This window comes from Eurosta solidaginis, unplaced genomic scaffold (genome assembly GCF_040869045.1).
Source record: "Eurosta solidaginis isolate ZX-2024a unplaced genomic scaffold, ASM4086904v1 ctg00001172.1, whole genome shotgun sequence".
Lineage (NCBI taxonomy): Eukaryota > Metazoa > Arthropoda > Insecta > Diptera > Tephritidae > Eurosta > Eurosta solidaginis.
Genome location: NW_027136986.1, coordinates 207,671 through 235,662, shown reverse-complemented (window position 1 = coordinate 235,662; position 27,992 = coordinate 207,671). Strand labels below are relative to the sequence as shown.

At 39.3% G+C, this 27,992-nt stretch overlaps 1 protein-coding gene across 1 annotated transcript; it reads left to right on the top strand.

Moving 5' to 3' along the window:
* LOC137235984 (ubiquitin-like modifier-activating enzyme 5) lies at window positions 1-27,196 on the top strand. The gene is made up of 4 exons (XM_067758719.1): window positions 1-196; window positions 13,096-13,321; window positions 26,264-26,362; window positions 26,441-27,196. Exons 1-4 carry the CDS (start codon window positions 1-3, stop codon window positions 27,144-27,146), a joined length of 1,227 nt encoding a protein of 408 aa, XP_067614820.1. The 3' UTR covers window positions 27,147-27,196.
* Window positions 27,197-27,992: the final 796 nt, after the last annotated feature.

The following is a 27,992-nucleotide window of genomic DNA, read 5'->3' as shown; positions in this document are numbered from 1 at the left end:
ATGGAAAGGCCAGATTGGCTAGTCACAGTTTTGGAAGCACTGAAGGGATTACAACAAAAAAATGTCGGAGTTATGAAGTGTTTCAAGCGCGGTAACCGAAGTAACATTGCACGTCATTGCAGCACCGGTCATGGTAGTTCCAACTTGGCTGGTCGTAAACGCAAAGCTGGAGGAGATAAGCAAGAGCGAGCCAGATGTAAACATCGAGAACTCGCCCCAGTTATTAAATGTCGTGTGATACCTATATCGCAAACTGGAAGGAAATCGAGCAGTCCTACCGTTAAAGGAAATGCGGATTGCAAGGAGCGTGTACTGGCTGTAGATACGGGCGCATCTCATTCTTTAATCCGATCTGATTTGGTCAACAGAAGAGTAAAGCCATTACCTGGAGCAAGGTTGCGTACGGTCACTGGCGAGTATAACCTAGTCCTGGGAGAAGTGATCTGTGAAGTCTTAATTGAGAAGGTCATAGTTCTACACAAATTCGTTGTAGAGGAGATTATTGATGAATTTATATTGGGAGTGGACTTCTTAGTTGATCATGACATCAGGATCGACATGCAGAGAAGGATTATGCGTTATAAGAACCAGGATATACCACTTAACTTCAGTTTGGAGAAAGGGTTCAGTAGTAATCGAGTACTGGTGGAGAAGACTCGACAAAGACCACGAAAGTGAAAGGCAATGGTTGATGGATCGAATGGGCTACATAAAGCGAAATCAAAAGTACCTGCGAGAGAAACACTGGCATTGACAAAACCAAATGAACGCACAAAAACGAAGGGACGAATTTCCCAGAAAGAATTCGAGGGTAGTTTCAAGCAGGGGTGCACTACTGTTGTGAAACGTGGGAATGATACCGATTATGCGAAGCCAATCCGTCAAGCGCAAGCTCTACGAAGTAGTTCATTGCCCAAACAACAGAGTGAGGAAACGGCCCAGGGTAATGAGTAGTATGATGAAACACAGGTACGACAAGAAAAATAATTCGGAAGGTTTCCGAGAGGGAGATTTGGTACTGCTATACAACCCTCACTGGCGGAAAGGCGTTCTATCTGAATTTTGGTGCAGTTGGGAAGGCCCGCACAGAGTTGTGAAGCCGATCAGTGATGTCATCTACCGCATACAAACAATTGGGAAACCACGAAACAGAAGGGTGGTTCATTTGGAGAAGCTAGCAGCGGTCAAATCGAGAGATTTGTCTGATCGGTACGATCAGACTTAGGTGGAGGGCAATGTGACGAATATTAGTGACAATAAGTGATACACACATCACTAGTCTGATGCTAAGTAAATGAGGTCTAAACGATAATAAAGCAGACAGTCACTTGTATCTACATAAACGAATCAATCATTATGTCTACACATATGTACGTACACGCAGCTGGGAAGCAACGCACAACCACATGCATATATCTGAGATACTCCCGAAAGTACGCAATGAGAGAAGCTAAAAAATCGTGCATCTGTAGTTACAGCTGAGTACTTTTATTGCTGATAACTTACTAGTAAGTTCTGGAAATGGAAGCGCCTAGAAATATTTCAAAAAGGAAACCGCACAGTATAAAACAGCGACAGTGTGGGCACGACAACCAGTTTGATTTCAGCAAGCTATTAGTTGTGACGTTGTGGTATTGCGAAGTACTTTAATAAAGGCCATTTTGCATTATTGAATATTAGAGTTATATATTCAACAGTTTAGCGATACGAACGTTAGCAGAAGGTTTCAAATAAGAGGAATTTCAATAAACTCGTTACAATATATATAGTATATATATATATATATATATATATTTTCGCAATTTCAGCCCCATTTTAACAGCTAGAAGCTTCAAATTTCACCAAATGCTTACGTATATAGCATATATTGTTGTCTAAAAAAATTATAGAGATCGGTGGTATTTATATTATATACCCCATATAAACTGTAATTTTTGCCCCTTTCTTAGGCCTAGAAGTTTCAAAATTCATCAAATTTCATAAAATAGTTACGTCAACGTCATATATTGTTGAAATACGTGATTCGTAGTCATAGGTTTTACATGCAGACCACAAAAAACGTTTGCATCCTCACACAAAGTACTTACCTATTTTTTATTTTATATTTATCTTAAAAATCGTTTAGATATGTTCAAATTTCACCAAATGCTTACGTGTACAGCATATATTGTTTTCTGAAAAAATCATACAGATCGGTGGTATACATAGTATATATCTCATACAACCGATTGTTCAGATAAGAAACTTTGCGCAATTTTTGCCCCATTTTAACAACTAGAAGCTTCAAATTTCACCAAATGCTTACATGTATAGCATATATTGTTGTCTGAAAAAGCATACAGATCGGCGGTATACATAGTAAATATCTCATACAACCGATTGTTCAGATAAGAAACTTTGCGCAATTTCAGCCCCATTTTAACAGCTAGAAGCTTCAAATTTCACCAAATGCTTACGTATATAGCATATATAGTTGTCTGAAAAAATCATAGAGATCGGTGGTATATATAGTATATATCTCATACAACCGATTGTTCAGATACGAAACTTTTCGCAATTTCTACCCCATTTTAACAGCTATAAGCTTCAAATTTCACCGATTGCTTACGTATATAGTATATATTGTTGTGTGAAAAAATCATAGAGATCGGTGATATATATAATATATATGATGGTATATATAATATATATATATTTTTTTTTTGCAATTTCAGCCCCATTTTAACAGCTAGAAGCTTCAAGTTTCACCAAATGCTTACGTGTATAGCATATATTGTTGTCTGAAAAAATCATACAGATCGGTGGTATACATAGTATATATCTCGTACAACCGATTGTTCAGATAAGAAACTTTGCGCAATTTCTGTCCCATTTTAACAGCTAGAAGCTTCAAATTTCACCAAATGCTTACGTATATAGCATATATTGTTGTCTGAAAAAATCGTAGAGATCGGTGTTATATATATTATATACACCATATAAACTGTCATTTTTGCCCTTTTTTACGGCTAAAAGCTTCAAAATTCATCAAATTTCATCAAATAGTTACGTGTACGTCATATATTGTTGAAATACGTGATTCGTAGTAATAATTTTTACATGCAGACCACAAAAAACGTTAAGCTTTGCATCCTCACACAAAGTACTTACCTATTTTTATAGCTTTCATGAAAATGAAATGGTATATTAATTTCGTCACGAAACCCAAAATTGTAAGTCCTTAAAGGAAAATAGATAGACCACCATTAAGTATACCGAAATAATCAGGATGAAGAGCTGAGTTGATTTAGCAATGTACGTCTGTCCGTCTGTCTGTTTGTATGCAAACTAGTCCCTCAATATTTGAGATATCTAGATAAAATTTGGTGAGCGGTGGTATTTGGGTGTCCGATTAGACATTTGTCGGAACCGTCCGGATCGGACCACTATAGCATATATCCTCCATACAACTGATTTTTCAGAAAAAGAGGATTTTTGTCATATCTTACTTAATTTAACAGATTGAAGCTTCAAACTTCACCATATAATTTCGTATATTGCACATATTGTTGCCTGAAGAACTTGATGAGATCGGTCGTATATACAGTATATATCCCCCATAACCGATTGTTCAGATAAGAAACTTTTCGTAATTACTGCCCTATTTTAAGAGCTAGAGGCTTCAAATTTCAATGAATGCTTACGCATATAGCATATATTGTTGTCTCAAAAAATCATAAAGAACGGTGGTATATATAGTGTAACGAAAGTTAGCAGCACTGAGCGATGCTATCGTCTCTAAGCCGATGCTAAGCAGTGACGTGAATTCACATCCATAGATCAATCATTATGTATCTACATAAACGAAACAATAATTACGTCTACACATATGTACCATGTACGTATACGAGCAGCGGAGAGTCAATGCACAAACACATGCATATATCTGAGATACTCCTATAAGTATGCAATGAGAAAAACTATAAAATTGTGCAATTGTAGTTACAGCTGAGAAGTTTGAGAGCTGCTGGACTAGTAGATTCTGGAGCGCCTAGAAGATGCGAAGGCTGAAATCAAAGAGTATAAAAGGCGGCAATTGTAGAGGCGCTGGAATTCAGTTTGATTTGAGTTGTCAAGCAGTTTCGACTAAGACGCTATCTAACGAGCAAGAGCAGTATTATTTTGAATAGTAGAGTTTCATTTGAGCTATCAATCAGTTTGGTTATTAAGCAAGCTATTCGTTGCACAGTTTGAGTGTACTTTAATAAAGGCAATTTGCATTATTACAAATTGGAGTTATTTATTCAACAGTTTAGTGATTCGAACTTAGCAGAGGATTGCAAATAAGAGGATTTGCAAGTAAATTCGTTACAATTGGTGTCAGAAGAGGAATTGTTGAATAAATTCCGGCGGACAACAAGGACATGACAAAGTTCAATGAATTGAAGATCCAGCAACTGAAGAAGGAGTTGGAGAGCCGTGGATTGAATACAAGCGGCGTTAAACTCGAACTTCAGGCACGGCTACGAGAGGCAATGGAAGCAGAAGGAATTGATGTGGACGAGTATGTATTTTATCCTGATGGGGACGAGACAACAACAAAAATTGAAGAGAAAAACGAAACATCGCATACAGTTACGAGCACAGACTTGTACACGATTTTGGCTGCAATATCTGCTCAAACATCGACAATGTCATCCCAACTAGAAGAACCAAAAACGTATATGTCATCTCAACTAGAAGAACAGAAAACGTATATGTCATCACAGATGGAATCCCAAGAGACACGAATAACATCGAAGATTGAAGCACAAGAAACGCGTATGTCAGAAATGTCGACACAGATTACATCGAAGATGGAAACAAAAGAAACGCGCATTTCCTAAATGTCGTCGCAATTGTCATCTCAGCTGGAATCGCAGGAGAACCGTATAACAGCGAAGATTGAAGCACAAGAGGCACGGATATCCGAAATGTCGGCGCAAATTTCAGCACAGATATCATCGCAGATCTCTGCTCAACTGGAAGAGCAAGAAGGACGTATTTCCTCGAAGTTGGAGGCGCAAGATACAAAAATTTTACAGTTTGAAGAAAAAATCGAGGCCGAGGTGGATGCTTTGAGAGGACTTTTCGAGAAGTTGCAACTAAATCGCCCAGCAGTTTCAACGAGTAATCCAAAGGTAAGAACACCATCTTTTGACTTCTTGGTTGACCATGATATCAGGATCGATATGCGCAGAAAAATTATGCGCTATAAGAACCAGGACATACCACTTAACTTTAGTTTGGAAAAAGGGTTCAGCAGTAATCGGGTACTGGTGGAGAAGACTCGACAAAGGCCACGAAATTCAAAGGTAAAGGTTGATGGAACAAATGGGCCAAACAAATCAAAACCGAAGGTAACTGTGAGAGAAACACTGGCATTGAAAAGCCCTAACGGACGTACTAAAACGAAGGAAAGCATTTCGCAGAAAGAATGTAAGGGTGGTATCAAGCCAAGGCACACGACTGTCGTGAAGCGTCGGAACGATACTGATTATGCAAAGCAAATCCGTCCAGCGCAAGCTCTACGAAGTAGTTCATTGGCCAAACAAAAGAGTGTGAAGGAACGGCCCAGGGTAATGAGTAGTAAGATGATACACTGGCATGACAAGAACTTTAATTCGGAAGGTTCCTTGGCGGGAGATTTGGTACTGTTAAACAACCCTCACCGGCGGAAAGGTGTTCCATCTAAATTTCGGTGCAGTTGGGAAGGCCCGTACAAGGTTGTGAAGAAGATCAGTGATACCATCTACCGCATACAAAGCATTGAGAAACCACGGAGTATAAGAGTGGTATATTTGGAGATGCAAGTGACGTTTAGATCGGGAGATTTGTCTGATCGGGACGATCAGACTTAGGTGGAGGGCAGTGTAACGAATGTTAGCAGCACTGAGCGATGCTACCGTCTCTAAGCCGATGCTAAGCAGTGACGTGAATTCACATCCATAGATCAATCATTATGTATCTACATAAACGAAACAATAATTGCGTCTACACATATGTACCATGTACGTATACGAGCAGCGGAGAGTAAATGCACAAACACATGCATATATCTGAGATACTCCTATAAGTATGCAATGAGAAAAACTATAAACTTGTGCAATTGTAGTTACAGCTGAGAAGTTTGAGAACTGCTGGACTAGTATATTCTGGAAGCGCCTAGAAGTTGCGAAGGTTGAAATCAAAGAGTATAAAAGGCGGCAATTGTAGAGGCGCTGGAATTCAGTTTGATTTGAGTTGTCAAGCAGTTTCGACTAAGACGCTATCTAACGAGCAAGAGCAGTATTATTTTGAATAGTAGAGTTTCATTTGAGCTATCAATCAATTTGGTTATTAAGCAAGCTATTCGTTGCACAGATTGAGTGTTATTGTGAAGTACTTTAATAAAGGCCATTTTGCATTATTAAAAATTGTAGTTATTTATTCAACAGGTTAGTGATTCGAACTTAGCAGAGGATTGCAAATAAGAGGATTTGCAAGTAAATTCGTTAAAATAGTATATATATTGTGGTATATATAGTATATATATATATAGTATATATATATATAGTATATATATATATATTTTCGCAATTTTGGCCCCATTTTAACAGCTAGAAGCTTCAACTTTCACCAAATGCTTACGTATATAGCATATATTGTTGTCTGAAAAAATCATAGCGATCGGTTGTATATATAGTATATATCTCATACAACCGATTGTTCAGATAAGAAACTTTTCGAAATTTCTACCCCATTCTAACAGCTACAAGCTTCAAATTTCACCGATTGCTTAGGTATATAGTATATATTGTTGTGTCAAAAAATTCATAGAGATCGGTGATATATATAATATATATATGATGGTATATATAGTATATATATAGTATAGTATAGCTAGAAGCTTCAAATTGCGCCAATCGCTTACGTGTATAGCATATATTGATGTCTGAAAAAATCATTGAGATCGGTGGTATACATAGTATATATCTTATACAACCGATTGTTCAGATAAGAAACTTTGCGCAATTTCTGCCCCGTTTTAACAGCTAGAAGCTTCAAATTTCACCAAATGCTTACGTATATAGCATATATTGTTGTCTCAAAAAATCATAGAGATCGGTGGTATATATATTTTATACTTCTTATAAACTGTCATTTTTGCCCCTTTTTTACGGCTAGATATCTTGATAAAATTTGGTGAGCGGGTGTATTTGGGTGTCTGATTAGACATTTGTCGGAACCGGCCGGATCGGACCACTATAGCATATATCCTCCATACAACCGATTTTTAAGAAAAAGAGGATTTTTTTTATATCTTACTCAATTTAACAGATTGACGCTTCAAACTTCACCATATAATTTCGTATATTGCACATATTGTTGCCTGAAAAAATTGATGAGATCGGTCGTATATATAGTATATATCCCCCACAACCGATTGCTCAGATAAGAAACTTTTCGTAATTACTGCCCTATTTTAATAGCTAGAGGCTTCAAATTTCAACGAATGCGTACGCATATAGCATACATTGTTGTCTGAAAAAATGATAAAGATCGGTGGTATATATAGTATATATATGGTGGTATATATAGTATATATATATATATAGTATATATATATTTTCACAATTTTAGCCCCATTTTAACAGCTAGAAGCTTCAAATTTCACCGAATGCTTACGTATATAGCATGTATTGTTGTCTGAAAAAATCATAGTGATCGGTTGTATATATAGTATATATCTCATACAACCGATTGGTCAGATAAGAAACTTTTTGCAATTTCTACCCCATTCTCACAGCTATAAGCTTCAAATTTCACCGATTGCTTACGTATATAGTATACATTGTTGTGTCAAAAAATCATAGTTAATATATATAGTACTAGCCTTTACCCGCGGCCCCGGGGCCATACAGAAATGATTCCTGAAGGGCCCGAAATAGTCCGAAAATGACCACAATGAAATCCCGCATGGATCCAGAAATGATCCCGGAAGGGCCCCAAAACTATCCCGAAAAAGTAAAAAAAAAATCCCGAAATGGCTCTTACGGCATCCAGGATGGAGGCGGAGGGTGTCACCTTTGAGCTTCGAATCCCGTTTCACTAACAGACGAGGCTTTGGTGACCCCAAGCTCCTCATGGAACTTGGGGGTGGGGAGGGAGGGATGGTCAGAAGGTTTAAAGGGCCATATAAATCGTTCCCGAAATGGTCGGGCCAGCACCTTAATGGTGCTGTGTTATCGGAGCGTACCGGATCTGTATCCGGCAAAGGACCATCACATCACCACCAAAGCCTTCGGGGAGTAACCTTATCGCTACAACAACAACAACAACCACGGATCCAGAAATGATCTCGGTAGGGTCCACAAATGATCCCAAAATGGTCCCGAAATGACCCTGATGGATCCGGCAAACTATCAAGAAATAATGCCGGTAGGGTTCCCAAATGATCCCGAAATAATACAGAAAAAGTAAAGAAATTATCCCTAAAGGGTCCCCAAATGATCCCGAAATAGTCCCGAAATTACCATAATTGGTTCCCGTACAGATCCCGAAATACATCCATAAATGATGCCGGAAGGGTCCCCAAATGATCCCGCAACAGTCCTGAAAAAGTCCCGAAATGACCCCGACGGGATCCCGTTCTGATCCCGAAAACCATCTAGAAATGATGCCGGAAAATACCCCAAATGTTCCCGAAATGACCCCGGCGGGATCCCGGACCGATCAACAAAACCATCCATAAATGATCCCGAAGTAGTCCAGAAGAATTCCCGATATGACCCTGACGGGATCTCGAACGGATCCCTAAATGACCCTGACGGGATCCCGGACAGATCCCGAAATCCATTCAGAAATGATCTTGGAAGGATCCCAAAATGATCCCGAAATAGTCTTGGAAAAGTCCAGAAATTACCCTGACGGGATCCCGGACGGATCCTGAAAACTATCCTTAAATGATCCCGAAAAAGTCCCGAAATGACTCTGACGGGATCCCGTACGGATTCCGAAAACCATCAAGAAATGTTGCCGAAAGCCTCCCCAAATAATTCCGTATTCGTAACAAAAAGTAGCGAAATGATCCCGACCGGATTCCTGAGCGATCCCGAAAACCATCCAGAAATTATGCCGGAAAATACCCCAAATAATCCCGAATTAGTCCCGAAAAAGTTCCGAAATGACCCCGACGGGATCCCGGATGTATCCCGAAAACCACACAGAAATGATGCCGGAAGGGTCCCCAAATGATCGCGAAATAGTCCCGAAATGATTCCGGAATAGTCCCGAAAATGTCCTAAAATAACCCCGACGGGATCCCGGACGGATCCCGAAAACTATACAGAAATGATCCCGGAAGGGTCCCAAAATGATCCCGAAATAGTCCCGAAAAAGTCCCGAAATTACCCCGGCGGGATCCCGGACCGATCCCGAAAACCATCCAGAAATGATCCCGGAAGGGTCTCGATATGACCCTTACGGGATTACAAATAAGGTGAAGCTAATTATAAAGCCATGTTAATAAGGCAGCAGGCGCTTTGGAGCGAATGAAAGGTTACATAGAAACATACAGGTAAAGCTAATAAAAGCGTGCTAATAAAAACAATCGAAGGAGGGCGGATGGCGGGAGTAGAAGGAGAGGACCACTGATCGTTCCTCCAAAATTGTCTAGATCTCGATCTGTATGTGCCAGATACCAAAAACTATTGATTTAGGAGAAAATTTATATTGAGTTATAATAGTTTATAGATTTTACACCAGAGGAGGAGATAAAGGGGGGCGGCGGAGGGTGTCACTGCTTCCTTTGTAAGCCCTCGACTTATTTGACCGCTTGCGTCTGTGTTATTGGTGAAGGCCAGTATACGTAAAGTTATAATGTGTAAAAATTATTAAAAAGTAATTGCTCGAAGGGGTCGTGGGACCCCCACCCCTCTTTCCATGTTCGAAAAAAATTTCGCTAGTAGACTACTGTCTGTGTCCCAAATTTCATCATAATCCGTGTAGCCGTTCTGGCGTGATTCAGTCGCAAAAACTAAAAAATATAATAATTAAATTATAACTGTTCCTAGGGGGCCAGTAGATCCTTCTAGACTATTGGCTATATGTGTGCAATATTTCATCCAAATCGGTCCAGCCGTTCTTGCGTGATTGCGTCACAAAGACAAATGTCTGGACAAACATCCAAACATCTTCACATCCAAACTTTCCCATTTATAATATATATTAGATATTAGATTAGATTAGATATTAGATACTAGCCTTTACCCGCGGCCCCGTCCGCAAGGAGAAAATAAAATATATGTGCTATTCACGTTAGCCTGCTTATCAAGTTATCTGTTTAAAAATTATTTTTGTCTAATGTAATTTTTTTTTTAATTTAGTAAAAAAACAAAAAATAAATGAGAAGATGAGCTGAAAGGCACGCTTTCATGAATAGTACAATACAGTTTTTTCGAATTAAAAAAATACATTTTGTTTTTAAATTAAATTAACTGATATGAAAGGGGTGAAAGAATTACTACTCATAGAACAAAGGAGTAAAACTACAATTAGCTAAACCAAAAAGAATTTTTTAGACGAAAATAGTGTTGCTTTTTCGGGTATCTAGTTGGTTAAAATATTACAAAAAGTGTAATTATAGTTATAACAGTTCCTTACACGATTATAGAATGAAAAAGCTGTGTTAGATTGAAGGTAAAACATACCCAATTTTAATTACGAATAATTAGCAGCAAATTCAAAGCCATAAAAGCTCATAATTTAAAAAGGCATGTGTGCTGAACTACCGGTTGCGAAGAGATCTAAAATGATCCCGGAAGGGTCCCAAGATGATACTAAAATTCCAGGACAGATCCCGAAAATCATCCAGATATTAACCAGGAGGGGTCCCAAAATGATTCAGAAATAGTCCCGAAAAAGTCCCGAAATTACCCTTATGGGTTCCCGTAGAGATCCCGAAAACCATTCAGAAATGATACCGAAAGGCTCGCCAAATCATCCCGAATTAGTGTAGCATTAAGCGTCTATGCCCACCTATGCAATACAATTTGCGGCATTACGCATCATGAACTCCTATGCAATACAGTTTTAACAGCTCAATCATATTACAATATTATACAAATTATTGACCTAACACAGCGGTTACCTAACATCAATGGAATGCCGAATATGAAACTCTTGTCTGTTCACAAATAATAAATCCTGCTTATTATCAATTTTAGTTTCCACCAAAATATTTAAATACAACCAATCATGAGAATTAACCAGACAAAATATCGATTTGCTGACGAATGCATACATATTTACATATATGCATAGCATGCATACAAATCTACATGCATGCAGACTATGCATACAAATCTACATGTATGCATAGCGTGCATACAAATCTACATGTATGCAGACTATGCATACAAATCTACAGGTAAGCATACCATGCTTAAAAATCTACATGTATGCATGCCGTGTATACAAATTTACATGTATGATTAGTGTTAATACAAATGTACATATTTTTAGTATTAAGGTAATTATGAATGTGTAGGTTCAGAATGTATCTATAAAAGAAAAAGAATTTGTTTAGTAAATTAATTGATGTTCAGACATTCAAACCACAAACATTTCGTTTTATAAATTTAAATATTTCATGGCGATCCTGCCAGCCTGATCTTCAATTAGCTGAAAATTTTCTCATTAAGCAAAATTCGCTAGATCATGCTGAACAGATATCCTGCCAAGTTTTTAGTCAAATATTAAAATATTAAATATATTACAAAATTTAATGGGCACACATTAGTGCCAAAGAGGGCTAACAAAAAGTCCTAGCAATATAATTTTTACACTAATCAAGAGCACTGGCGAATACTAGATGAAGAACACTGGCGAATATTTTACTTGGACAAGGAGCATGAACGGATATTACGTTTTTTTAAAAACCATTTCAATCAAACTGGCGACACACAAATTTGGACGCAGCCGATTGCGCATAGAAGAAGTGGAATAACATTTCAACCAAGCTGGCGACACAAAAAATTGGATACAATTGGATGCGCATAGAAGAAATGGAATAATATTTCAACTCGACTGACGGTATGTAACTTTGCACTACGATTTAAACTGGCATCATGATTGGCGAAAAGCGGCATATCATAAGTTTATTTAGAAACAAATTGGGCGGCCTTCATGGAAGCTAAACTATGAGCAAAAACGAAAGTTTTTGCTTAAGAATTTAAAAAAAAATAGGATTTATAATTAATCAAAAAAAAATATGAAGAATATATATATGTAGAATTTTGAACAATTTTTCTAATTCAAACCAAAAAAAAAAAAGAAAAAGCTCAGCTATCTCCTTTAGTATGCAAGAAATAAAAACTGAGGAAGATTTTCATAAAATCTTTAAAAAAGTGCGAAGACACCATTGAGGAATTTATGAAAATCGCAGAAGAAGTTAAAAAAAATAAAAAGCTAAGCAAGGTCCAACACCGATTACAATAGATGAGTATCGGCGACGAAACAAACTTTACAAGAAGGAAGAAAATCCTATAATACCTTCCCCGAAAATAAAAAAAGAAGACAACGGGAAGGTAAACAATTTAAAAAAAAGCAGGAAGTAGCTGAAACTTTTAAATTATTAAATATTACAACCAATAAGGAAGATAGAATAAAATTAAAAAAAAAAATTAGAGAATTAAGAAATTAAAAATAAATAAAAAATATTCTCAGTACAAATGAACGTAAACATTTTCTCAGTAAAATGGAATAAGTAGCTCGTCCTCATAAAAACCCTTCAAATTTAGAATTTTTTTTCTCACTCATGCTTCCCCAAGATAGAAATGAACAAATGGGAACAAATTTTTCAAGCATTATCCGAAGAGAAAATTAAGGCAGAAAAAGCATACAAGTGCATAAATAAAAACATCACGATAAAGCCAACTATATAAACTATAGTGAAACACTTAAACACGATCGTAGAGGCCCTAAATAATATAGGACAGGTAATCAATAAGGTAAATAATATACTCACTAAAGAACACCAAGCAGAAGCATATCAATTCTTTTCCCACATACGAGACAAATTGTTATCCTCTTTAGCTAGATACAACATAGAAATAACTATACCAACTACAATAGAGGAAAAACTCCAAATTGACTTTAACTCAATTCTAACTGAATTGTCCCAAATTCGCACCCCATCACCAGCATTGAGTCACACTTCGTCAATAGAAGAAAATAAGCCACTAGAAATCCCACTCATAAATATCACAATGCCACAAACCGTAGTAGAATTTATCAAAACCGCCTCATCAGTGCTGCCAGAGTTTGACGGCAAGCCTGAAAATTTGCATAGTTTCTTAGATGCCCTCGATATCCTCGACCAAATCAAGGATAATCATGAAGCCATAGCTATAACCATGATAAAGACTAAGCTAAAAGGCACGGCAAAAAATTTCATAAGTAATGAGAATACAATCGCACAAATAAAACTAAATTTAAAAACTGCAATCAAAGGCGAATCAGTAGAAGTTTGGCAGCAAAACTTCTGAATATCCAATAGCTTAGCAAAACTGCAAATCAATACACTGAAGAGATAGAAAAGATAACTAGGTCATTGGAGGGAGCCTATATCTCAGACGGATGAAACCCAGAGTTGGAAACAAGATATGCTACCCAAGCAGCAGTCAAAGCGATGTGCAAGAACTGCTCCAATGATAACGTGAAAATGATTATGCAAGCGGGAACGTTCACAACAACGAACGACGCAATTTCAAAATTCACAAACAGTAGCACGGAAATCACAGGCAGCTCGAACACAATTTTAAATATCCGGCAACAAAATCAATATCGAAGTAATTTCCGTGGAGGTTACCGAGGTTACAACTATGGGAATTACCGAGGCAGAATATTTAGACCACAGCCGAGATACAATAATAATTCGAGAACAAATAATAATGCCCAAAGAGGAGCACAAACCCAAAATGACACAGATGGTACAATCAGACGCGTAACGTGCGAAATTGTACCCAGCAGGAAAACCAAGAAACTCCACTTCAAAATCAGTAGATAGGAAAATGTGTGCACTAAATTTACACTTAAACAGTTATATATCTACAAAAACATCATTAAATAACTCAATTTCAAATTTTTTAGTAGACACAGGAGCAGATATCTCCATAATTAAAAAGAATCAAGTACTTAATCATACAAAAATAAATACAGAACAAATAACAGACCTAAAAGGCATTGGTCAGGGTATAACTAGTACATTAGACACAATTAAAGCTGATTTAAAAGGCGATGACCTTCTAATTTATCATAAATTTCACGTCGTAGAAGACGACCTTCCAATACCGTGCGATGGAATAATAGGTTTAGACTTTATAAAGAAATATAATTGTATTCTAGATTATGGCAAAACAGAGGATAAACTAATCCTAAGACCATATGACTTTCCCCAAACAATCACAATGTACCTAACAAATTACCTGTCTGCTAACACAATTACGATCCCTGCTAGATCTGAAGTCATTAGAGAAGTAACAGCAAACACTGATAATAAAACCATCTTCATACCCTATCAACAATTATCTGAAGGCATTTTCATAGCGAACACCATCACAAATAAAGAACAAACTTTTGTCAGAATTATAAACACCACACATAAAAACACAACTATTCAAAATACAAAATACATACTGAAAATTTAGATGACTACAATTTAATTAAAACAAACACACACACTAAACAGATCAATAACACAGAAAAATTAAAAAGATTAACTAAAAATTTTCCGAAATTGTTCAATTCACAACTAACCTCATTATGCACAGAATTCATGGACATATTTGCACTGGAAACAGAACCAATTTCCTCTAATAATTTTTATAAGCAAAAATTACACATGAAAGATGACACACCAGTATACATAAAAAACTATAGATTGCCCGAGACACAAAAAGGGGAAATAAGCAAACAAGTTAATAAATTGATCGAAGATGACATTATAGAACACTCAATATCAGAGTATAACAGCCCAATTTTACTGGTACCTAAAAAATCACTACCAGGTAATACTGAAAAAAAGATGGAGACTGGTAGTTAACTACAGACAAGTAAACAAAAAACTAGCAGCGGATAAATTCCCACTTCCAAGAATTGACGATACTTCAGACCAACTTGGAAGAGCAAAATATTTTTCATGCCTTGACCTTATGTCAGGTTTCCACCAAATAGAATTACACCAAGATTCTAGAGATATAACCTCGTTCACAGCAGAAAATGTTACATATAGATTTAAAAGACTACCCTATGGATTAAAAGTAGCACCAAACTCATTCCAAAGAATGATGACACTGGCATTTGCAGGCCTCAAACCATCACAAGCATTTCTATATATGGATGATTTAGTTGTACTAGGGTGTTCAGAAAAACACATGCTGAAAAACTTAAGAGATGTTTTCTCTACTTGTAGGAAATACAACTTAAAATTGCATCCTAAATGCCCATTCTTCAGCGAAGAGGTAACTTATTTAGGACATAAATGCACACGCAAGGGAATACTACCCGACCCAAGCAAATTTGAAACAGTTCAAAATTACCTAACTACTAAGCTTTGCAAAAAGAACATTTCCTTCGACTGGACAGAAGAATGTCAAAAAGCGTTTGTCTATTTAAAGGAAGCATTAATCAGCCCAAAACTTTTGCAATACCCCGACTTCAATAAAGAATTCTGCATAACAACAGACGCTAGTGGGTATGCTTGCGGAGCAGTCCTTAGCCAAGAACATGACGGCAAACAGTACCAATTGCTTACGCTTCTAGATCCTTCACAAAAGGCGAAACAAATAAAGCTTCAATAGAAAAAGAACTAGCAGCAATCCATTGGGCCATAACCTTCTTCAGACCATACGTTTATGGCAGAAAATTCAAAAAAAAACCGACCATCGCCCCTTGACATACCTTTTCTCGATGAAAAGCCCTTCATCTAAGTTAACACGAATAAGACTTGATTTAGAGGAGTATGATTTCGAAGTGGAGTACATTTCTGGAAAAGAAAATCACATCGCGGACGCATTGTCTCGCATTAACATAACAAATTTAAAAGAAATGTCAGTGGAAGCATGCAAAATAATGAAAGTCACAACTAGCTCAACAGCTAAAAATATAACAAATAATGCTAAAATTCAAGAAAGTCACACTGATAACCCCAAAATATATGAAGCGCTAAATAAATTTGAAGTAAAAAGACTTGTCAGGCTCGTCTTCAATCCCCCGAAATTATATTTCTAAAAGGGAAAGAAAATTTGTAGCACTATAAATACAAGCAACCTAATTGTAGATGATAAAATTGACTTAGGACAATTCTTTATCAGGCTCGAAAAAGAAGCCGCCAATTTAGGACTTGAAAAGATACAGTTGTCCTTAGGGGACAAATTGTTTAATAAATAAAATAAATGTAAGGCGCGATAACCTCCGAAGAGATCTAAGGCCGAGCTTCTCTTCCAATTTGCGTCGTGCTCCTCTTGATTTTTCCCTACAAATTGGCCGGACGGGACCTACATGTTTTATGCCGACTCCGAACGGCATCTGCAAGGCAGATGAGTTTTCACTGAGAGCTTTTCATGGCAGAAATACAATCGGAGCGCTTGCCAGACACTGCCGAGGGGCGACCCCGCTTAGAAAAATTTTCTTCTAATTGAAAAATCTTATTTCTAAAATTTTGATGTTGCTTTTGCCCGGGAGTTGAACCCAGGGCATACGGCGTGATAGGCGGAGCACGCTACCATCACACCACGGTGGCCACGGCAAATTTATTGAATTAGGAAATAGGGTTCTCAAAAAATTAACAATTGCACTAACCCCAGGGCTTGTGAACGTGACTAGTCCCGGGAATATTAGAGAAATTCTGCAGAAATATCATCACGATCCTATTAGAGGTGCCACCCAGGAATAAATCGCATGATAAAGAAAATCAAACAAAGCTATTGCTGGAAAAATATGCGAGGTGACATAAAGAAATACGTAAATAACTGCATCCACTGTAAGAAGAATAAAACAAATAAGCATATAAAAGAGCCAATGACAATAACGGATACACCTCCTAGAGATTTCGATATAGTGCAGATCGATACGGTCGGACCATTGCCGAGGTCAATAAACGGAAAGGAATACGCAGTTACCATTATATGCGATCTCACAAAATACTTGGTAACAATCCCAGTCCCGACCAAACATGCGATAACAGTTGCTCATGAAAACAATCCTAACACATATGGGAACCGAATACAAAAATAAATTATTCGAAGAGCTGTGCAAATTGCTAAAAGTTGAGCACAAAAACTCATCACCATACCATAATCAAACTTTGGGCACTATAGGGCGGAGTCATAGAACGTTTAATGAATATGTACGTTCATACATATCCAGTGACAAAGATGATTGGGATGAATACTTAAAATATTTCGGGTACTGCTACAACACGACCCCATCGACCGTACACGGATATTGCCCTTACGAGCTTATATTTGCGAAAAATCCTCCAATGTACGAATTCTTAAACGAGAATAAAATAAGTCCAGTATATAATCATGAGGCAGATGATAAGGAAATTAAATATAGACTTCAAATAGCACAACAAAGAGCTAGATAATTAGTGAAAGAAGCTAAAGAAAAAGAAAATGTCACTTACGACAAAAGTAGCACTAGTAAGGAAATAAAATTAGGAGATTTAGTATTAGAAAGAGAAGAAGCTAGCCATAAGCTAGATAATAAATACAAAGGAAGTTATAAAGTAAAAAGTATAGACAAAAATAATAATTATAGTATAGGAATTAGAGATAGTACATACAAAACAAAAGATATAATAGTCCATAAGAATAGACTTAAACCCATTTAAAATATCTTTTGTTAATTTAAAACAAATAATCATTCCAATTTACCCGATTAATTAATAAAAGCTTCAAAAAACAAGCGGATTTTAGATGAGTCGACACATTTAGAATCCGGCAATAAAACAAATAAAATAAATAAAATAAGTAAAATTTAAAAATTTCTATATCTAAAAATTTTACATTAAAAAAAAGGGACTTGAACAAAAACAAAAAAAAAATATATGTAAGATGCAAATAATAAAAGTATGAAGGTCAGCAAATCAGAAATTAAGTCCAAAAACTCTTTCAATACAATATTAAGTTACAGTAAAATATAAAAATCATCTAAATGCAAACAAAGAGCCTTATACAATTGTTCACAAAACAATTATATAATCCTCTTTTTCTAAGGCGGATGGTGTAGCATTAAGCGTCTATGCCCACCTATGCAATACATTTTGCGGCATTACGCATTGTTTAGGCAGGATGCCAAACTTTTCCGCAACTGATTGCGACCCCCACAATGCAACTCTGCAAATCGATACTCCACTTAGTTTACAACCACCCACACCATCACCCTCATGCATGTGCATGCATGTACATGCACGTGTATGTGTGCTTTTTGTCAGCACTCATGCATATGCATGTCGGGGTTGATGTGTGGGTGCCTTTCCCCTCCAAAACGGAGGATTTTGCGGGTCAACGGTTGTAGCTTGCTATACAACCGGCCTCTTTGATTTCAACAGCCAACCAGTTAACATCTGCCGCCAGCGATCTCTGCCGTATTTCTGCGTTTATTCAGGTAATATTGTAACTATTGCTAGTTTTACATTTACCCAATAAATCACATATATTATAACGAGAAATCTCGTCTATTTGCTTATTTTCATTTCCAACCCGCTTACTCCCGCTGAGATCGACCCGGTGCGCCCACCTCTCCAGGATTAGATGCACACCGGCCGAACATTTGGTCCTATCTCACCAGGAATTGGAAACAGCACCTTAACAATACAGTCCACAACATAATTAGCCCGAAAAATTCATTAGGAAAAGTAGTTTGCCCACCAACAAAAAAGTCTATTATTTAATACCAACGTCAAAACACTGAGCAAGCGACAGCCAGCGGAAGCCACTGCATCACACAAACTACTTGCCACATAAGCACCACTATACAAATCGCCATAAAAAGCCAGAGTAAGTGCAATATTTCTTGCCACATTTTTTTTGGTTGGTTAAAAACAATAAATAAAAAGTGCGAAAAATCATTTAAAGTGCCATACGTGATTGTAGTTAACCGCGAAAAGTGTGAAAAAACTGTGTAGTGCCAAAAAAGAAAATAAGTGCAAACGCGTTGCATTAACGTCGGTTAAGATTCCTTGTGACTATCTGGTCTGTCCCCCCACCAGCGGTAAGGCTCTCCAGACACAGCACAGGGAAGAGGTGCACATAACCTCACTTTCACAAAAATTTCACGCCATTTGACTGCGGCAAAATTTAATTTCTTTTGCGTCACTATTATTGTCACTAATTTCCTTAATCAATCTTGTTACACAGTTTTTTGTTCTTTGTTGCATAAGATCTATTTCACGGTTTCACACTTTTCGTCGAGTTTATATCAACGCGCGCACTTAGTATACAATACAATTTAACTTGGAAGTGGCGAGTGGCCCCCTTTATTTGCACAAAACACATTGGTGTTGCTTCCCCCTGCTCCCTGTTTTACGGCACAAATAAGCTGCAAAGTCAGTGAAAAAATAAACAAATTGAAAGCGTTAAATAAAGAGTTTTTCTATATTTTAATCATTGTTGGTTGGGTGAATCGCACAGGTTTTTTCAGTTTTATAACCCCTTTTTAATTTGATCACAAATTTTAATCCATGAACATGGAATCATATATTAGATTGGCCGATCGAATAATCGAATTCGAGGCCGATTTTAATGACATCAATGCGGCTCTGCACACTGTGCACACTCTTGCAATACAGCAAAAAGAGTTGCAAGCTAAGTGGGAAAAAGCAGAGAATGCCCTAGAGGAGTTGCTTGGCTCTGACACGCTCGACGGAAAGAAAATTGCAGCGGTCAAGATCAAGCATAAAGCGGCATATGCCGTATTCCTAAGATGCATGTCGAACATGGCTGAACTTCAAGCCAAATTGAAGGAGGAAAAAGATAGGGCAGTCAAACCTGAGGGAGAACGTGCGCGCGAACATAATATCCGCCTGCCAGCTTGTGATACTGAGGTGTTCAAGGGCGACTACCTATCTTGGCCTACGTTTCGTGACCTGTTTACGGCCATATACAAAAACAACAGTCGCCTAAGCCCGGTAGAAAAGTTGTTCCACCTCAATCAGAAAACTCAAGGTGAGGCAAAGGACATCGTCAAGAAATGTCCCTTGACAAATGAAGGCTTCGATACAGCCTGGAAAAACCTATGTGAGAGATACGAGAATAAGCGGATTCTCGTAAACTCACAACTACAAATTTTGTTTAATCTAAAAAAGATAGATAGCGAGTGCGGCAGCTCTATCAAAACCTTACAGCGCGACATAAATAATTGCTTGGCATCTTTAAAAACACATCAGATCGATGTTTCAAATTGGGATGCGATTATTACCTATTTATGTTCGACGAAATTACCTGAAAATACGTTGGCTCTATGGGAGCAGAGCATTGACCACAAGACGGACATATCCAAGTGGGAGGATATGGACAAATTCTTGTCAAATCGTTTCCAGACACTTGAAACCGTGTCTGGTTTTACAGGGAATGCCACTTCTAAAGTGCAAAAATCAAACACGTCGCGCCAGTCGACGGAAAACCCTACAAAAAGACTTGGTGCTTTTCAAACCAAAGTAACCAAGCAAACAACAAAATCAATGTGTAAAATGTGCAAATCTACGGAGCACAGATTACGCAACTGTTCACGTTTTTGCGATTTAAACCCGGTAGAAAGGATTAAATTCGTCAAATCCACAAATGGCTGCCTGAATTGTTTATCCCCAGGACACACAGTGACGAGGTGCACCAGTTCATACAACTGTTCCAAATGCCACTCTCGTCACCACACGCTCCTGCATGCGGACACACTTCAGCAACCGGCGGTACGAAATCCCTTCAAAGATGCGGATAATGCCCCATCAACTTCGGCACAGGCAAGGAAAAGACAGGAATCGGGACAGCCACCTTCCTCTGCGAATCAGAATGTCAAATCCTGCCATGCCAATTCCAGCACAGGCGTGCTATTAGGAACTGCTCGTGTACACATTCACCATAATGGTACCGACTTCTCCGCGCGGGCATTAATTGATTCTGGGTCTGAATGTTCCTTTATAACTGAAAGACTGAAACGCAGAATCAATTTGCCAGCGAGGAAAATGCATGCCCATGTTTCAGGCATCACAAATGCGGTGTCAGCTCAGGTGAAAGAAGCATCCAACATCGAACTACGTTCACCAGTGGATCCCTGCTTCAGCCTGACTACACCCGTACTAGTTCTAGCGAAACTCACTGGGAATCTTCCATCCTGCCATATCAACGCAATGACTATGCAGGCATTCCCAGACTTGGTTTTGGCAGACAAGAGGTTCTACGTCAACGAAGACGTAGACCTCATACTTGGCGGAGACATATATCCCCACATTATAATGAGCGGTATAAAGAAGAATGTGCTAAACACACTCTTAGCCCAAGAGACAGTGTTCGGTTGGATATTAACCGGTCGTATCGAATCACCGAATCCAACGAAGAGCATTATGTCTTTTTACAACGAGGTTGCGTTAGACAATCAACTCAAAGCTTTCTGGGAGGTAGAAAATGTACCCAAAAATAAAATATTAAATGAGGATGAAAGGTACTGCGAACAACTATTTAAAGAAACAACGCAGCGAAGTGAGAATTGAAGGTACACCGTGTCACTACCATTCCGGCAGGATTACCCTAACAATATTAACTTAGGACCATCCCTGAAGCGTGCATGCTCTCAATTCTTCCGGAATGAGGGGCGGCTAATAAAAAACCCAGATTTAGGAAAAGAATATGTTCGAGTGTTGTCAGAATATGAAACGCTCGGACATATGAGAAAAATTGAAAAGAATATTCAATCCGACGATTCGGATAATTATTTCCTGCCCCACCACGCCGTTGTAAAAGCAGAAAGTACAACCACCAAGGTACGCGTAGTATTTAACGCCTCGAGCCCTACGGCCAACGGCAATAGCTTAAACGATATTATCCTCCCAGGCCCAGTTCTACAAGCCGATCTACCCATACTTATCTTACGATGGAGACTATACCGCTTCGTATTCAATAGCGACATCGAAAAGATGTATCGACAAATTTGGGTGAACGAAAATCACACCAAATTTCAACGTATTGTGCATCGCACTTCCCCGAATGACCCTATTAGTCTTTACGAATTAAAGACGGTTACCATATCTCGCGATAAGAACGCTCCTACAACTAGCAGACGACGTCTCAAACTCGCACCCTACCGCGGCTAGCATACTGCGAGAATACATGTATGTAGATGATGTGTTAGCGGGTGGACATACGATCACATCGACTATTAAAGCCAGAGATGAAATTCGTCAAGTCCTACAATCAGCGGGCTTTCCACTTCGCAAATGGACCTCCAACTCAGAGGACATTCTAAGGGACATCCCCAAAGCAGACCTGCTCAATGAAAACTTCCTGGCATTCGAAGATACCAGTTCAGTGAAAGCATTAGGTATTCGATGGAATGCCCACTCCGATTTATTTTATTTTAAAGCAGGGACGCTGGACAACCCGGAAAACATTACGAAGAGAGCAGTCCTATCCGCTATAGCCAAACTTTTCGATCCTTTAGGCTGGCTTGCGCTAATGGTTATTGTGGCAAAAATACTCATGCAGAGTATTTGGCTAGAAGGCACCGCTTGGGACGAACCAGTATCGACCAGTACGCTGGAACGATGGAACACCTTCACCGACCAATACCATGAAATCGATAAAATCCGTATACCTAGATGGGTCAACTTTTCACCAGGAACCGACATCGAGATCCATGGATTTTGTGACGCATCCGAGAAGGCTTATGTAGCAGTCATTTACATGCGTGTCAAAACGGATGATAATGTCTGCACAAACATGATGAAATTAAGGCCACTACACGACTTTTAATTAAAATCTATCAGAAACAACATTATAGTTCCGAATATAATTATCTAAAGGCCGGAAAACCAATTGCAGGGAAAAGTTCAATACTTTCACTTAATCCCTACTTAGACCAAGATGGCATCATTCGGGTAGGAGGGCGACTCGGGGCGTCAAAGGACTTAGCCTTTAATGAACGCCACCCAATCCTCCTCCCATACAACTGCCGGTTATCCCGTCTTACAGTCCTAATGTTTCATCAACAAAGTCTGCATGGGGAAAATCAACTCATGTTGCGTCTGATATGCACCCAATACTGGATACCTAACATCAAAACCATGATTAGGTCAACCATTCATAATTGCAAAGTTTGCACGATACACCGAAAGCGTGCTCAGACCCAACTTATGGGTATTCTCCCTCGCGAACGCACGACATTCAGCCGTGCATTCACGAATACTGGAGTCGACTTCGCCGAACCCTTCGACATTAAAAGTTACCGCGGCAGAGGGTGTCGACTATCCAAAGGCTATGTCTGCCTTTTTGTGTGTTTTTCCACACGAGCGATTCATCTGGAGGCCACTACTGACCTCAGCACCCCATCATTTCTTGCGGCTTTTGCCCGTTTTATATCTAGACGCGGATGTCCCAAAAACGTCTACTCCGACAACGGTACAAACTTTGTCGGAGCTTCACGATCCCTACGATTGGAATTTAAAACTTTCATTTCACAAGCCCGAGACAATACTGTCTCGAAGTACAGCCACCAGTCGCTCACTTGGCATTTCATCCCTGCGGGCACTCCCCACATGGGAGGGCTGTGGGAGGCTGGAGTTAAAAGCTTCAAAAGCCACTTCAAAAAGATAGCCTCACCACACAAATTCACATTCGAGGAATTCCATACACTCTTGTGCCGCATCGAGGCATGCCTGAACTCGCGGCCGCTCAGCCCGGCATCCAATGACCCAACGGACCTTGAGCCGCTTACTCCAGGTCATTTCCTCACTGGCAGCCATCTACTGGCTCCGCCAGAGCCGGATGCTATTGACAGCCCTGCCTCGATGATCAATCGGTGGCAGAAACTCAAAGCCCTCCATCACACTTTCTGCAAGCGATGGAAAACCGAATATCTATCCGAACTTCAAAAAAGAGTGAAGTGGAAGCATCCCAAACAAAATATAAAAGTGGGAGATCTCGCTGTCCTCAAAGAGGACAACTTATCTCCCAACGAATGGAGGTTAGGTCGAGTTGTCAACGTACACCCCGGCGAAGATGACCGAGTACGCGTAGTCGACTTCAAAACCGAGAAGGGTCAAGTCAGACGACCTTTGGTCAAACTGATCCTTCTTCCAACGGAAGAGACGGATTGCGAAAAGGCTAAGTGCTCCTCCTAACAATCCCTCCGTTCCTCCATACCCCTCCCTTCAAAAAAAAATCAAACCCAAAACACTATTTCCCCCGACTACCTACAATTAGAGGCCCACGGTTAGTGATAGCATCGAAAGCATATTAAGGAACCCACGTCTTCGTGTCTCTCTATCCCTAAGCTTGTGTTTCTCCCGAGCCATACATTATCATCAACCCCCCGGTCTCGTGAGTGTGCGAGTCTACCGGAGGGGAAACCTAAGGCGTACTACGCGATGGCAATGGGGAAAGGGAGCGCGGGACATAAAGACGCGTTCAACCACGCGCCGTGATGCCCCGCTATCCCTAAGCTTGCGTCGCTCCCGCGGCCCTAATTATAATCAACCACCCCGGTCTCGTGAGGGTGCGAGTCTACCGGAGGGCGATCCTACATCTTATTTTTCTTTTTTTTCGCACCCCCGGTCTCGTACCGAGTCTACCGGAGGGCGATCCTACATCTTATTTTTCTTTTTTCGCACCCCCGGTCTCGTACCGAGTCTGCCGGAGGGGGAATCCTACACCTAGCTACTTGTGGGCAATGGGGAAAGGGAGCTAGAGACACGAGGACGCATGGGAGCTTACCAAAAGCTCGCAAAACAAAAAGCAAAACTGAGGCTTCATAATCATACTAACCGGGGGCCCCTGGCAAAAAAAGAAACCACCCCAAATTCACTCGCTCACCCAAAGCGAGGACACCAGAAAACATCCCATTCACTTGTTCTCCCAGAACGAGGACACCAGGAAAAACCTACCGCAGAAGGGCGAACCGATCTGCCACAGAATCTAAGGGCGTTCGGCCCATTATCTATATTTTTTAAAGGAAAGATTCCACAAGTCAACCCAAATTCACTCGCTCCCCGAGCGAGGACACCAGAACCCTAACGCAGAACACGGTCTGCCACAGAATTGCAAATTCACGAAGACTTTTGAGTTAGATATAGGTACGCGATACGTCGCTCTCACCAAAAAGGGTAGTACACGATCTTAAGAATCAGTAAAACGAGTTCAGCAACCCCTGCTGCGATTCCCAATAGGCCTTATACTATTACATAGCCTTGGCTGGCTCTTGAAGAGAAGAGTAACCTGAGTAGACATAAGTCATTTTGCATCAAAATAACGTCTTACAAATTCCATAACCCATACTATCTTTCCATCAAATCATTAATCTTACTTTTCTCTTCGTTTCGAGACTCCGAGGAAACTGCATTTACATTAAACAAAAGTGAGAGAGACGATGTAATGACCCTTGAGAGCGTAGAAATAAAAGATGGTTACTAAAACTGAGGGTATGCAAAGACTGTTGGTCCTATAATCGAAGAAGTAAGAATGGGGTACTCAACTTTTTAATGTTATTAGCGAACACGGAAATCTAAGTTACGTTTCCTTTCCTTTTTTTATGAAATTCTCAAATTTTTAAGGTTAAGGCACCAATAGCCGATGTCAGTAGATATGGCTAAGGAAAAAAATGGTTACGCCTAAGGCAGTATGACTACTGAACTTTGCCAGGCGCCTTTATTCCCACACCCTGAGCCCACGGGACTTCCTCAAAATTTTAACATAATTTAATCATGTTTCGATCATAGTTTTTAGTGTTATGACTCTTCTGCTAAATTAACATATATCTTAACACCACTAGCTACTCTAGTTGCAAATATCTTCCCAGGTTAAACCCAAAGCGATCGCACTATAACTCCCCAGTAGAAGACATAAACATATCAAGCGTGTATTTAATAAAAGGTTTCCACATACCAATTTGTTTTCTACCACAGATTTTTTGTGCTGCTGAAATCGTCAGTAATCTCTCCTTATCGACAAATCGTTGTTGTTCATTCTTTAAAAGACGCATTATGATCTTTGAGCTTCATAAACCCTGATGTTAATATCGTAACTCACAACTACAACATAACTACTGTGGAATCATTTGATAAATTCTTAAATACTATAGCCCATGGTGGTATACAATCAAATACGCCGGTCGATCTGGTTTTAAGTTGTGTAGACAATTTTGAAGCACGCATGGCCCATGGTGGTATACAATCAAATACGCCGGTCGATCTGGTTTTAAGTTGTGTAGACAATTTTGAAGCACGCATGGCCATTAATACGGCATGCAATGAGCTCAACTTGAATTGGTTCGAATCCAGTGTATCTGAGAATGCCGTTTCAGGGCATATACAATTTATACGTCCTGGCGAAACTGCTTGCTTCGGTTGTGCACCACCACTTGTTGTAGCAGAACATATTAATGAGCGTACATTGAAACGTGAAGGGGTATGTGCCGCTTCTTTACCCACTACAATGGGTATAACAGCTGGGATGTTAGTCAAAAATACTCTTAAATATCTACTCAATTTTGGTGAAGTATCAGACTATTTGGGTTATAATGCAATGATTGATTTCTTCCCTCGTATGAGTTTAAGACCAATTCCACAATGTGATGATCGACCTTGTCAGGACCGACAGAAAGAATATCAGGCGCGTCCTAAAGCAGTGATTAAAGAGGACGTTGGAGCAGACGATCTGCCCATACATGAAACAAATGAATGGGGTATCGAGCTTGTGGATGACTCGCCTGATGTAGAAGATTCGATTGCTACGGTGTCTGTTGGAAGTAATGTTGCAGATGGCCTGCGTTTAGCTTATGAAGCTCCTGTAAAGACTAGATCCGCAGATGCTGGAGCTGTTTCTGGAAATACGGAGGTAGATTTAGATGAATTATTTGCCCAAATGAAGGCGCTATAGGGTTAAGTGTTAGTATTCTAAAAGAGATGATACCTAGCATTAATATTAAGTAAACATGCCGGTCGGTATGACCATTACAATATTCATGACATGGTACGCATTCGTGACCCTCCTTTGGATTACCAACATACAGCGGTCTACACTTTTCGCATTGATCACCTTTTGTATTATTATGACATTCTAAGCAGACATCCAAACGATCTGGACCTTCACAATTCGAGTGACCATTAATAAACATTGTATGCTACAATTAGCGCCAACATAACCAAAATCACATGTGCAATTATCAGGCTTAATACATTTGCCTCGTACGCAACCCTGACTACAAACTGGCGAACATGTGCCATTCTCATCACGATATCCCACACCCCATTGACATGTATAGCCAACTTCTGTATCGATACAGCGTTCCGATATGGGATTACAATTGTGATGACCACTCTCGCATTCACTCTCTGCAGGACAATTAACATAATGCCATGAGACAACATCAGCTGGTGTTAATTGTGTGTCATTACGGCGTGAAGTATAAATGAGATCGCAGGTAGAACACGAAGGATCTTCTTGTTTATTCTCCAGAGAGCCTTCCGTGCAAACACCATCACCATTATAACCATCACGCCCACCCCAACCACAATGCGCATGCTCCAAACAGGAAGAACAATGATCGTACACATTACATGGCTCTGGACAATGTGTAGTCTCATTCGTTTCTAATACGAGGCCACAAACACCACCAGCGCAGAGTAAAGGTTGTGATTGTGGTGAAATGCAGCTATTCAACATAGTGGACCATTTACAATCTTTAGGATTCTCATCATCGTTCGTCGACAAACAAGTGCTGCA

Excerpts from the sequence above, each read along its gene's own strand:
- LOC137235984 (XM_067758719.1), top strand. The coding sequence starts at position 1 with ATGGAAAGGCCAGATTGGCTAGTCACAGTTTTGGAAGCACTGAAGGGA. Across the intron at positions 197-13,095 it reads TAAGCAAGAGCGAGCCAGAT|CTAGATACAACATAGAAATA; the intron begins GTAAACATCGAG and ends TATCCTCTTTAG. Across the intron at positions 13,322-26,263 it reads GCCTCATCAGTGCTGCCAGA|CTTCATAAACCCTGATGTTA; the intron begins GTTTGACGGCAA and ends ATGATCTTTGAG.